At 47.0% G+C, this 13,842-nt stretch overlaps 1 protein-coding gene across 1 annotated transcript in view; it reads right to left on the reverse strand.

Moving 5' to 3' along the window:
- Positions 1-13,842, reverse strand: part of Ush2a (usherin) — a 732,353-nt gene that overhangs the window by 50,431 nt on the left and 668,080 nt on the right. The window contains exon 61 of the mRNA XM_004626936.2: positions 3,005-3,232. Coding sequence (XP_004626993.1) covers positions 3,005-3,232 — 228 coding nt within the window. The remainder of the gene's footprint in view (positions 1-3,004; positions 3,233-13,842) is intronic.

Below are 13,842 nucleotides of genomic sequence, written 5' to 3' on the forward strand. Positions count from 1 at the left end.
GTGCTGGAGATGGAACCCAGGCTATTCACTACTGACCCACATCCCACAGCCACCATTTTGTTTCTTAGTTTCAGTACACGATCAATATATTACAGAGATAATCCACAGCTCCTTGTAATTCGTGGGAGATGATCAGTGGGAGATGACCTTGATCAGCTGCTGGCTGACATTCTCAGAGTGCTCCAAGAACACCTGAAGTAGGCGGGGCCAAGCTAGGCCCTTCTCTAGGTTCTGTGTGTCAAGCACACTATTTAACAGTACTGCACTTATGCTGGGTTTATCTGATGCAAGCTGAGGAGTGCCTCCTCCTGCCTTTCCCCCTTTGCTGCAGAGGAAGCACCTGGGCCCCTATTTGGAGCCGCCCGACTTCTGCATGCCATCTGCCCATCCTTCCTAACAACTTCACTCTCACAATTATTCTCATTATTTCCTCCACCATTAATTTATCTTCTTTTCTGACTGTTTTCCATTCATGTCTAAATGTGCTCTAGTTTGTTTCATTGATTTTTAAGTAAAACTTCTCAACACCACAATCCCCTAGATACTCTCCATTGTTATCCCTCCCTCCCTCCCTCCCTCCCTCCCTCCCTTCCTTCCATCCTTGGTTTTTCTTTCCTTTGTATTGGTCACAGAACCCAAGGCCTTCTTCACAAAAGGGTGCAACCCCAGCCCCTTTCATTTTCAGTCGTGGTCTCTTGAACTTGCTAGTTTGCCCAGGCTGAGCTAGCACTTCTGATCTTCCTGCCTCACCCTCCCAGAGCATTGGAGTCATGGGGCTGCGACTCCCAGCCTGCATGCTTTCCTTCTCACCTAAACGGCAGTGCGCTGCTGTCCTTCCTTCCTCACTGACCAGATCTGGAATCCGTCCTCTTCACCTGCAGGACACCCGCTCCCTTCTCCTCCGTCAGCTCTTCACTTTTCACTGGCTCCCATCCTGCTCTTGCCCTTGCATGCTCCCCATGTCCAGCTCTCGTCATCACTCCATACTTTCTTTCCACAGCGAATCTCCTCAGCGCCATGGCCTAGTGCCACCCACCCCGCAGATGCCAGCCTTATCTCAGTGAAGACTGAGAGTTGTGGGCTTAGTGCCCCTCACCTCCTGCTTGGCCCTCAGACCTGAACATCTCCCAGTGTTAAAGGTCAAGGCCTAGTCACCACTGTGCAGTGCCTTTTCCCTTCATGCTCTGCATCCACTCCACTAAAAAGTTTCCGCCTCTACCTTCTTGGTCTATCTCCAGTGCACCCGTATTTCTCCACTCCCTGTCCCGCACTGTAATCTAAGCCTCCATCCCTCCTACCCTGAACTCTCCAACAACTTCCTAACTGCACCAATCCCCTTGCGGTCCACTTTCCCTGCAGCAGCCAGTAGCGTGTGTGGAGACATGCACTTGCTCACTCTACTCTTGCTTAACGCCTTTAGGAGTTTCCTTCCCGGCTCCTTGCCACAGCCCACGGGATTGAGCACAACCCGCCTTGGGCCAGTTCCTCCAGTCTCCCGGAGCCAGCTTTCCCTGCTTCCCAGTGCTGAACCCGTGACACCTTTCTTCCTTTCAGTAACTGCACCAGCTCCACTCCCAGCTCCTCGTCTTGCGCTTGCTCTTCGCTTCCTCTGGAATACTTTGCTCCCGTGTCTTCACACGAATGACTGTCTTGTCATCCAGGGCTCAGCGCAAATGCCAGCTCAATTCAAATGATTATCCCTTCTGAAATAGCCTGAGCAGGCATAATTGCATTGCTCTATTTAATTTTCTTTATAGCATCCGTTGCTTGCTGAAACGCCCTAGTTTATTTACCAGCGTTCTGTTTGCCTCTCCGTCCTCCTCCCGTCGACTCCCCCACACTTATTCATACACACGTAAGGGCTGTGATAGCAGGGACCTTTCCTGTCTTGTTCACTCCTGAATAAGTGCATGGCACTTAGTAGAAGCTCAATAAATATTTGGCGAAAAATAAACGGAGGCAGAGGAGTCAATATTTCTGTTGTCAATCATGCCAGGGAGCAGCAGACACTGGGCAGGGACACAAACACTTCTAGAGAGGGCTAATGGGAGTGACGGAGAGGGACTTTCTGGGGAACTTCCGGCTGCTCATGACTGTGGGATGTGCTTGCTGGAGCCTGAGCCTCTTGCCCCAGCCTAGGGGCCTCGGTGTCTGGTGTCTGCGCTGCCTGGCTACTGGAAAGTGCTTGTCTCTGTCACTTCTTGAGGTCCAGGGATGCCACGAGTGTGGCCTGGGCTAGGAGCTCCAAGCTCTGATCTAGGTCAGCTGTGTGCTCCTTCCTGCCGTCACTCTCAGAGAGGATTCTGGAAGCTTTGGGACAAGCTGCAGCTTGGTCTCTGCTGCTCTGTGCAAGGAACTAAGTGGGGGTCTCTGCACCCTTAGGAGGAGCAGGGGGACAGGTGAGGGTGGTGGTGACAGCAGCTGCAGGTGCTGAAGGTACTGTCCTGGGATATGGAGGTACCTATTGCATGTGGGGCTGGGGGAGGTGGGGAGTAGAGGTGGCGGCTGGGACCCATAGGTGAGGTCCAGTGGAAGGAAGGGAGGTCCAGCTTCCTGGGAGGTAGGGCTCAAAGCATCACAATGTGCCGTTCATGCACACTTAGCACTTCTGTACCTGCAGACTAGTGACACCTAGGTATGTGCGGGACATTTGTACAGTGGGCTTCCTGGGCAGTCTGCAGACACTTGTGACTTGTTTAGTGAGGCCCCGTGTTGTGCAGCAGCAGCCACCTAGTGGGAATGATGAGATCTACGTGAGGTGATCCCTGGGGAGTTGCGTGGATTATTGATAATCCATGGGAGCCCTTGGAGCTTGTGCTGGGGCCTTAGGGCGCATCACACCCACGTGACCTAGTTTGTTCTGTGAGTAAATCCCTGGAGGAGCTATCAGGCTATCAGGGATAACTGCAGAGGCTGCAATGGGTGTCCCCCCTTACCTCCTCCCGCCCCCATAGCACACTGGAACTCCTCTGCCGACCTGACCTGCTGGGCAGGGTGCCCTCACCTCAATCACTCCGTTGGCCCTCACAGGCTCTGCCCACTGGAGCAGGAATGCCCGGCCGTTCTCTTTCTGGTCCACCATGAAGTTGCTTAGTCCACTCGGGGAAGATTCTAAGGTTTGAACCGGAGTCCAGGGACTTGCAACTTCTCCTGCATGGTTCTCAGCCACCACGCCCACCTGGTATGTTGTGAATGGCTCCAGCCCAAACAGGGGAGCTTGGCGGCTTGTTCCCTGTAAGACAGTGGACAGGTTGGGTTTAGAGGAGGCTGGAGGCCACTTTTTGAAGTACATGGCCAAAGGCACACTACGACCGCAGAGTCCTAAATTATCACCCAGAAGCCCCTGTGTTTGCTCTTGTTCTTGCTGGTACCTTGAATGTAGTGCCTCACATTGTATGATTGAGGACACCCAGGAAGTTGGTTGAGATGAACTTCTTGAGTTTTCAGAATGTGCAACCAAAGGATGTACACCGTGAACTTTTGAACACATTTCTGAAGCGTCAGAACAGGGCTGTAAGCAGCTCACAGGGAGCTCAGTGGCACCCACCCTCAGTGCATTGCAGAGGTGGCTAACTACCTCCTCTATTAATCTTACGTGTTTGGAGACTTAATTCAAACAATCCAAGTTCTCTAATCCACAGTACTGTTTATTTATACATAAGACTCTTGCATCTCCCTCCTTCACTCCCTTCCTGTGTATTTATATCTTACAAACCCCATAAAACATACAAGAAAACAGCAATCAACCCATTGAGCTATAAATGTACAAGCACCCCAAGAGAAGTCTATAATTAATGGAAAAGTGCAAATGTGCTCATTTGTGAAAAACACCATAACTAAAGCTAGGAAAAGTACCCAAAATAATTATTACTGGGGCTTTGAGGATCTGGACTTCATTGACCAAAAAGAAAAATAAAACAGGACAACAGATCTTTTTCTTACCTGCTTGGAGAAAAACATTTAACATATTTTGCATAATGAAACTAGAGCTAAGAATCTTAATGTTTACAAAGGCCCTGGGGTCCTCTTCCCACATCTGGACTGCATGGGTTTGTCTGGTTAAGGCAGGAATTATGTCTGTAAGTGGGGCAGTAATGTATGTATGGGTAAACACACACACATACACACACACAAATTACCATGTTCTGTTGTAGACCATATTTATTGCCAATTAGGAAGTTTTGACTCGGGTAGTAAGATACCTACATTTAGTAAGATGTGAGAGTGTTTTGGGTTTGTTAGATGTTTACATGTGATAATCTTCATTGCTCTTCTTTTTCCGTGGTTGAGAAAGGAGTGCTACATGGTAGGAAGAAGATCTGTTATGGTTTAAATCTAGATACCCCCCTCCCCCTGGCAAGCCTCCTGTGTGAATAGGTGGGGCTTGGGGCGTGACTCTCTCATGGGTATGTGATACTGGATCATGTGTGTGTGCTACTGGATTAGATCACTGATTGGTTTAGCATAGTTCTGGGTGTGGATCGTGGAAGATTTGCCCTGGGTGTGCATGGCACCAACCAATAGGCTTGCATCCGAGGTGGAATAAAGTAGGAAAGAAGAAGGAGGCTTACTTCTTCCTGCTTGCCATGCCACGGGCTGTTTCTCCTCCATTGTGCCCCTCCACCATGCTACCTGGCCTTGGAGTCAGCTGACTGTGGACTGAAGCCTCCACGAACTATGAGCTATAATAGACCTTTCCTCATTTAATTTGTTGGTGTTGGGTTTTTTTTGTCCCAGCAATGAGAAAATAACTAAGACAGGATTTTATTTCTGAGAATTGGTACCCAAGAGCATCAGATACATTTGCATGTAAGGAAATTCTCTTTAATTTCTGGCTATAAAATTTTTGAATAAATCTAAAGCAAGATAACACAATTAAACACCATAACTTTTAAAACAAATTTGTTAGATGAGCTGAAAATAATGTAGAAATATTTTTTACACTATTTCATCACATTCTTGTTTATAGAATTTCAACTCTGTTCATGTTTTTCATTATGTGTTGGACATAGGCAGAGAAAACACAATTTCTCTTACCTATCAGAAACCTATAAGGTCAATTTTCCTATTTCAGTAAGTCCCATTATGATATTACAAGCTAACCTCTGGAAATCTTTTAATATTTAAACATTTGCTAAGCGAACAGACTCTGAAACAAATTTTACAGAAATACTAATTTCTCTTTTTTAAAATATTAAAAGTTAGATCATAAATATTTAAAAACTTATTTCTCCACAACATTGGATTGGTCTTTTAGATAAATATAACACAGAACTGGAATGACCATAATGAATACTAAATCTCAGGATGCTACAAGTGCTGATTACAAACATTCTTTTCCAATAAATGATTCCTTTTCTTTGGAAATAGGGCAAACACGGGCGAGATTAATAATGCAAAAAAGAATAATTCTTTGTTCAAGAATCTTCAGTAATAGATGCCAAAACAGCATACGCTCCAAAGCAAATTGTAATCACCTCGAACAGATTATATATAAAAAAGGGAGGGTGTTGGGGGACACTTAGAGATCGCTTTTGTCATAAGAAACATGAAAAGCATGTGGGCTATAAAGCAAAAACATATGTGGATTGTCAATAGCAGCACCTGCTCAATTACAGTTTATTTCAGGGCTGAGAATTCCATTCAGCCCCTAGGTGGCAATGCTATCAAACACTTTCGGTAGCACGGGTACTTAATGATTAATAACCACCATTCAGTCATCCAACACACTCCAGGCAACCATTAAAAAAATAACAGAACTGATTTCATTGTAAATTCTTTTCATAAACATTTATGGCTCAGATCCTTGAAAGTAGAAGGATTCACAATGGTCTGGCCTCAAAATTCCCGCCATTTAACGTGGAAACATGACTTGCTTGTCTGAGTCCAGCTTTACTCAGGCCTGGCCTAGAAATTCTTGCAGAAATGATCCGACAAAGGGTGGTTGCAACAGTTATTTTGCTTCATCTGGTCTTATTTATCTTTAAAATCATGAATTAAACACATGTTGTGGTGAGGAGGAAAACTTCCTGTATAACAAAATTTAAAGTTCTTATATTGACTTACTTCTGAAGAGCTATCTCCTTCCACCACCGGGAAAAAAAAAAGAATATCACACATCCTCTAAAAAGATATCAACAACAGGCATGCTTTTTGTCAATGACTAGCAAGGGCCAAATGAAAAAGTAAAGAAAATTTAAAAATAGCAAAATAGTCCTTATAAATTTATCTATCTACATGTCAGGAAGCGATTTACGCAATTCTCCTCTGAATGGATTTCTAACACCAATGATCGCTGCTTTAAGAACCTGTGGCAAGATCTGCCTGCAGTTTCCCGAATGACCTGGATTGTGTCTCGTTCATTGACTGAATTACTTGTGATTTTCTTTAAATTTAGACTCTTTGCTTGAGCACAGTGGGTTAAATGCTGGGTGTGTGGCTTCTCTGTTGGGAGCTGGAGCATTCTGTCCCACTGACTAGCGAAGGTCACCATGAAGCAAATGTCCCTCCTCTTGCTCCTCTGCGCTGCCCATCCTTTTCCCTCGTGTGCCCTGTTCCTTCCTCCACTGTCCTCCCCTTTCTTGTTTGAAGAGGGTCTGCATTTTCATGCGTCTTCCTCTCCATCGTCACAGTTTTGTTCTTTCCTGCATAATTTTGTTCTTTCCTTTCCTATGCTCCTCCCAGCTGTTGATTCTTTTGAGCTACATCTCCTGTTCCTTTTGACCCTGAGATACCAAGTTGCATTGCTCTCGGTTGTCGACATCCATCCTACCCCTTGTCCATAGCCTTCCTGTTGAGATAGAATATATTGTTTTAATCTAGATGTCTCTTAGCTACTTTGGTTAGGCAGCAGATGAAGGGAACAACATAATAAAGGAAGAACAGGAAAAATGGTATTAGATACAATTCTTTCTCTAAAATCTAATATTTCCAATGAAATTTAGCCTCTTTCAAGTTTAAAGTTTATATGCATAGAAGTCAGGGTCAACATACAAATCGGTACATCACTTGATAAGGCATGAAGACAAGATGCTCTGTAATGCTCTGCCAGTTGAGGTTCTGCTGGCAACCTGAACTACATTTTAACCTCTCAACTCTGTTCTCAGGGACATGTGAAGCTACTTGGAGTCTTCAGCAGTCTGACAATTTTACACCATCTCCTCTGATTATTTTTGAGGACTTGAAGTGCCCCGCAGGTGGCCTTGGGGTCAATAGGTTTATGTAGGTTGAAAATGATCAAAAATTACCATTGATCTCTAGCTGTCAATAAAAGGCTGCATGGGGATACTCCCTGCACAAATGTTTAAACTGCATAAAGCTACCTAACTTAGTCATCTTTGAGGCTATTGATCTGATGATCCAGCAGTTTCCAGCGCTTTCCCTGTGGTCTTTGTGGTGCATTTTCACTAAACCCACTTACCTTAGCCCTGAGGAATCTTTCACCCTTCTGCCAACAAGGAGCCTGCACTGTGATGCGTGAGCCTTGCGGTGCTCGTGAGCCGGGCATCACGTGTGCTCACCGTACTCCAGGGGGGGTTCATCTCCCTGCTCCCCATCCGCTTCACTGCAAGCCAGAGGCGCTCCTTCTGCCTTTGCCTGTCATTGACTGTTCTCTCTCATCCTAAAATTGATGAGTTGTGGCTTGTAAATCCCGACCAGCTGGTAGGCTTCCAAGGCCTCCTTAGTTATCATAAATACCCAATCTTAGAGCAAGAGTAAGTACATAAAAACTTTGCCTTTTTCCACAGTAGATAGCTTCAAAACAGTCTAGATTTAAATGTATCTACCACCCAGGCACTTCAAGTCATATTCTACTTTCCTAACAGGACAAAAGAAAGGAAGAATATAGTCAAGTGCCAGAGGTTCTGGTTTAGACAACAACAACAACAACAACAACAACAACAACAAGTGAGAAGCTCTTGTTTACTGCTACCTGAAAGCCTTGGGATGCAGGTGGAGTGCATAGTCACCTGGGTGACTTTCATGCATGCAATGATGACAAGCCAACACTAAGTGTTTTTTTCTGGATTTCTGAAAGCCCGATAATTTGAGGCATGAGTTCTCCAAGGCTATTTTTTTCTTTTCCATTTATAAAGTTAGGGTTTAAATTCTTTAAAGGCCAATTCACATATTTATATCTAGTATTTCCTTTTTCAAAATTCAAACCAGGATGGATCTCTGGCTCGCCACTACAAGGTCAGAAATGATATTTCTTTACTGTCGGCTGGCCAGATATCAAACGTGAATACTTATCTCTGATGAACTGAGCATGAGTCTTTCAAAGCTGTGAGAAGTTAACACTTTCTTAAATATTTTACTCATTTCCCATATTAATTTCATGCTTTACCATTGATTTCTCTGTCTACTTATGGTGGCATCTCGGGTCACAAACACTTTTGTTTGTGCACAATTTTTGTTTGCAAGCAAAAGCATTTAGCCAATTTTTTTTTTTTTTATTGCAAACTCCATACTGGGTGACAAACAGGACTGTGACTACCACTGCACAGACATGGCCATCTTTTCCAAAATCATTGAGCAAACGAAGTTCGTGAACTGAGATACCCCTGCGTTTCTAAGTAGGTGGGGCAAAGTAGACTTCTGTGAATGGCATCGAAGACTTCTTGTAGCACATGCAGAATCAGAAATCAGCTCACAAGAAAGGAAAACAAAAAGCCCCACAGGCTCTTGCCTCTTGTGTGAGGTGTCCGAGAGGTGTATGATGAGCAAGACAGGCCACTGTGTGTCAGAGAGAGCTGCCCACGTGGGCAGTGCTCAGCGGCTCCACTCGGTCCTTACGCATTCTCGAATGTCCCTTGTACGTAGGACTCCAGAGCACCAATGGGGACACAAGATGGAAAACACCAGCCAGCTGCTGGCTCTGAGGGGTCTCTTCTCAGGAGAGCAGATCAGTGGTGGGCTGCAGAGAAAGGCACACAATGCTCTGTGCCCTCCAGGTAAGTGGCATTAGGCGAAACACTGGAAGAAACAAGTGTGTGTAAAGAACTCTACAATGTGAATTGAAGGGATAATGGAAGAGCTTTGGAATTTTGCCCTATAGTGTTATAGGTCACAATCAGTGACTGATAAAATAATGAAACCCTTAAGAATGATTTCATTCTTTCATTGACATAAGTGTTATTCAGCCAACAAATAAGGATTGCCATTTGTACCAGGTGATAGAAGAATGTTTTCTTTGGAATAGTATTTTTTTTAAAATCTGTATCAAACACTTGTTCTATTTCAAAATTTGCAGTTGTTCTTTGGATATGGGGTTGTCTTTTTATCCAGAAGTAAATGAGGCAGATTGTTACAACTGACCTGAGTTGAAACAATTAGACTGGTTTCTGCCCTGACTCTACGTTAACTGCGTCCGTCCATCTGAGCTGTCGCTCTTCCTGAGAGTGGGGACATGTTTGTGTGCAGCCCGCCATACCCTGCCCCAGTCCCTTGTGTGGATCTAGCAGCTAGGCAGCACCTGGAAAAGTTAAGGGACATCACCGGACTCTGCAAAAATACAGTGAGGTCCCTGCAAGTATATGGCATCTTCAACCTTGGATTCCAGCTCACGTTCTAGAACTCAGTTCCAAAGATTCAAGAAAGCACAGTGCAGCTCCTCTGCTCAGGTCATGGCTCTGTATAAGCATCTTTGGCTCACCAGGGGCTCTTTGTGAGAAAAATTGAAAATTTCAAACTTAAAATGTTGATCGTAGAACATTCATGTGTCAGTGTTATGTACAGTTTGATGTCTATGTTGAACAAATACCTACACCCAGAGGGGAGTAATATGTAAAATAGAAGGGGTAGTATTTTTCTGTCATTAGATTACATCACTCATTTTATAACAGGGAGGTCAGTGCCAAAAGGATACTTAATTTGTATTTTTTATGGTCAACCTGGCTATCAATTTAATCAGTAAAGCCAAAACTAAAGTCTCTGCCAAAGGAAGTGATGTCTCTGTTACCATGAAAAGAACGGGAACACTCTTCCCAAGAATATGTTGGAAACGGCTCATTTTTCAAAGGGGGAGAGCAAAGAATTAAATTTGTGATAATTAAATTTTAAAGTGACAAATCAGTCACACTAAATATTAAAAAGCACCACTTCGGATCGATCAAAATTAAAAATGGGCAATTCTGTGACCCAGCAATTCTACCTTGGTAATCTATTTTATGGAAATACTTCAAAACTGTACTAAAATACATGGAAAAGAATCTTATCCCAGCCCAAGTGTTGCATTTATTCAACTCAAGCCTACATCATTGATGGAGGGCTTGCTGTGACCTGGGAACCCTCCTAAGTTCTAACAGTGCAGCAGAAATCGTAGGAGGCAGGGTATTAGTCTACCTAGGGCATCCGTCTACCCTATTGTATTATAACGAGGGAGAATAGGCAATTTATGAGAGAGAGGAGAGAAATTAGAAACTGTGGTGAACTCTGAAGAGAACAGCGAGTTGATATTTGCAAAGGGGAAGAGTGAGCTGGATTCCTGTTCAGTAGATGAATGAAGAACCTTGAGGAAGGCGCGTGCAGACAAGGATGCAGGAGACACCGGTTGTGCGAAGGCTGAGGCGAGAAACTTCCTTCCTTTGTTTAGGTAAGTGGAAAAGCTGTATGCTCCAGGGTGGGAGCAGACTTGGGGTTTTGTTGAAAGGAGCGAGCTGGGTGGTCGAGGGCTCACAGGAGGAGGGGGATGGGCGTGATCAGATCAGGGCGCTGATGCCAGAGAATTCTGAGGGCCAAGGTCCTGCATTGGACTCCCGCCAAATACAGGGAAACTGCGGAAGGCCTCGGGGCAAGGGCGCGGCCACAGTCCACTTAGACCTTAAAGAGTTTGTTCTGGCTGTCCTGTGAACAGTCGTGGGGGTTCTGTTTGTCTTCTCAGGCTGCCTTAACAAAAAACGCTACAGACCGAGAAGCTTCAAAACAAAACGCTTTGCTCCCCGCTCCACGGTGTCCTGGAGGTCCAAGAGGATCTGGTGCCAGGGCGAGTTTCTGGGACGTTCTCCCCGCCTGGCTTGGGGAGGGCACCTGCTTGCTGTGACCTCATCTGGCCTCTTTTCTGGGAGAGACACATGGGGGGTCTCCCCTACCTCTTACAGGGACACAGGGCCTACTGGCTCTCAGCACCACCCACTTGACCTCATTTAACCCCAATTACTTCTGTAAAGGCCTTTTCTATGCAGTCACAGTGGGGCGGGGGCATCAGCATTCCAACTTTGAGACATAGTTCAGTCCAGCCCCAGTCAGGAGAGGGACCGGGTGTCAGCAGGCTTTCCGCATGTCCAGGGCCCAGTGAAGGCGATACTTATCCCTATACCGGGTCCCCCTTACCCCCTGGGATTGCTTCCCCTGCCTGAAAGGTGTCGTTTGCACCCCGCGGAGCTGCTTCCTTGTGCTGTCCACTAGTTCTCAATTCCTGACAACTCCTTCTTGGCTGGTGTAGGCCAAAACCTTTGGGTTCATCCACTTCTCCTCTCGCATTCACATCTAGGCATTAGGAAATGGTCTTTGATTTTTTGCTTAACTTCAAAACCCACCCGGAGTCCCAGGAGTCTTCACACCTCCCGGCCTGCCCGGGCGGTCGTCCTCTCCACGCTGCTGCACGTTCCTTAGCCTGCTCTCTCGATCTGTAACCTCTACCCTCAGGGTCCACAGAGTGGCCCGAGTCTTCCGAAAGCTGAGTCAGGCCACAGCACTCCTCTGCTTCAGAACTGCCGTGGCTCCCGCGTCATTCACAGGAAGCACCTGCCCTGCCCACCTGCCCTGCCCACCTGCCCTGCCCACCTGCCCTGCCCACCTGCCCTCTTCCCTTTCGGTGGATCTACCCTTCCCCCATGCAGGGTGCCCGGATGTGAGCTCTTGCTCGAGGCCTAGGAGGCAGCTGATTCCCCTGCCAGTCCCCCTCGGCCCGTGGTTCATCTGGTCCCAGAATCCAGCCTACCTAAAACTGCAACTCCCCCGCTTAGCACTTTCCTCCGCCTCTCGGCATTTTCCACTCCCTTTACCTGGCTTGGTGCTTTTCCCCACGTGCTCACCGATTTCCTGCATACCCCACAGTGTAGGTGCCATGTGTCTGGCTCATTTGCACCTCTCGCTAGAGCTCTAGAGCTCCATGGGCCCAGGCGCCGGGGGCTTCAGGCTCTGCTGTGTCTCCCCGGTGGCTGGCCCAGGTGGGTGCTCAGGGAGCAAGGAGTCCAGCTGCGGGGATGAAGTGAGGAAGCAAGCATGGGGTGAGGCCCCCAGGGGAGTCCAGGGAGACAGGGAGAGAGCACAGGCCAGCAGAGAGACCCAGGGCCACACTCAGCTGCAGAGGGAGGGCCAGGCGGAGCAGCGACCCGGGGGAGCCCATCCGGGATTTTATTTTATTTTTTGTTTTGGTGGTACCAGGGATTGAACTCAGGACCTTGTGCTTGCCAGACAAGCACTTATTCCACTGAGCTATCTCCCCAGCCCAGAAGTGGGATTTCAAAGCCAGGCATGGTCTGAAGGGCCGGGTGACACTGGGATGTTCAGTGCACAGAAAGGCTTCTGATGTGGGTAGAAAGTGGCCTTTTAGCAGAGTGACAGGGAGAGGAGCCTGACTGGAATGGGTGCAGAGAGTGGGGTGCTCTTGAGCGGAATCAGTGCCTAGAGATGGAGCGCTTTGACAAGTTCCCCTGCAAAAGGGACAGGGGACAGCCCGTGATGGTTGCGGCATCCAGAGCATCACATTTTTTGTTTACGGAAGAAACCAGTATAATTTGTGTGCTGCTGGGAAACCTTTGAGGATGTGCAGAAGTGATGATGCAGAAGAGAAAGGTACGTTTTTGAAAGCCGCACCTCCTCAAGCTGTGCGTAGCAACCAGGTTAGCCAGCACCTGCACAGGGTGTGTTTGTGTGTGCTGCTCAGGCCAGGGTGCGAGAACTGCACAAAGCCGTGCTTCGGGCCCAGAGCTCCTGCCGTGCACACAGAGCTCTCTGTACAGACAGATTTGCAGCCGCAGAGCACTGTAGACAACGCAGCGGCACACAAACGACTGGGCCTGACTTTCTACGAGGAGTAAGGAAATTCTGTTTTAGGTTTTAATTAAATTATTAGTTTTGGAAAACTATGTGTTCTAAGTGAAGACTATGCAAGGAGAAGCTTCCTGCTTCCTTCCCCTCTTGGTCGCCCGCACCCTGTACCCCTGGGAACAGAAGCTCTTAGTTTATCCTTCCTTTGTACATTGCTCCAGAGATAGACTATCCCTGTGCCAAGCGTCCTCCTGCTGCGTCAGACCTGGCATCGGGTGCCCCACACACCGTATCTCACTGCATGTGCACACGCAACTATAAGCAGGTACGGTAGCACAGAAGGAGACGGGGGCTCAGGTAAGCCGGCTAACTTGCTGAGAGTCACAGCGCAGGTAAGACGCAGTGATATAGTCGTATTCTTGTGCCATGCTGAGTTCCAAAGTGTTGACAGCTGTATCAGTGGTCCCAGCATTTTGCTCTGAGGTCTTTGTTTCTTAAAAGCAATTGAGGACTCTCAAAGGCTTTGTTTCTGTGCTTCACATCTATCAGTATTTACCATGCTAGGAATTAAAGCTGGTGCATTTTAAAGGACAAGAGCACACAGGCAGGGGCAGAGGAGTTAGCTCAGAGGCATAAGCAAGCACAAGGACCTGATTGATCCCTGGCCCCACATGCCATGCAGTCCTGGCCCTGGATGTGTGTGTCCCCAGAACCGGGTGCATGCCTGTAATCCCAGCACTCAGGAGGTTGAGCCAGGAGGATCTCTGCAAGTTCGAGACCAGCCTGGGGGCTACAAAAGTGAGCACAAGTCCAGCCCAAACTGCATAGTGAGACCCTGTCTAAAAAAAA

The sequence above is a fragment of the Octodon degus genome, unplaced genomic scaffold, assembly GCF_000260255.1.
Source record: "Octodon degus isolate 3935 unplaced genomic scaffold, OctDeg1.0 scaffold00017, whole genome shotgun sequence".
In the NCBI taxonomy this organism is placed as follows: Eukaryota; Metazoa; Chordata; class Mammalia; order Rodentia; family Octodontidae; genus Octodon; species Octodon degus.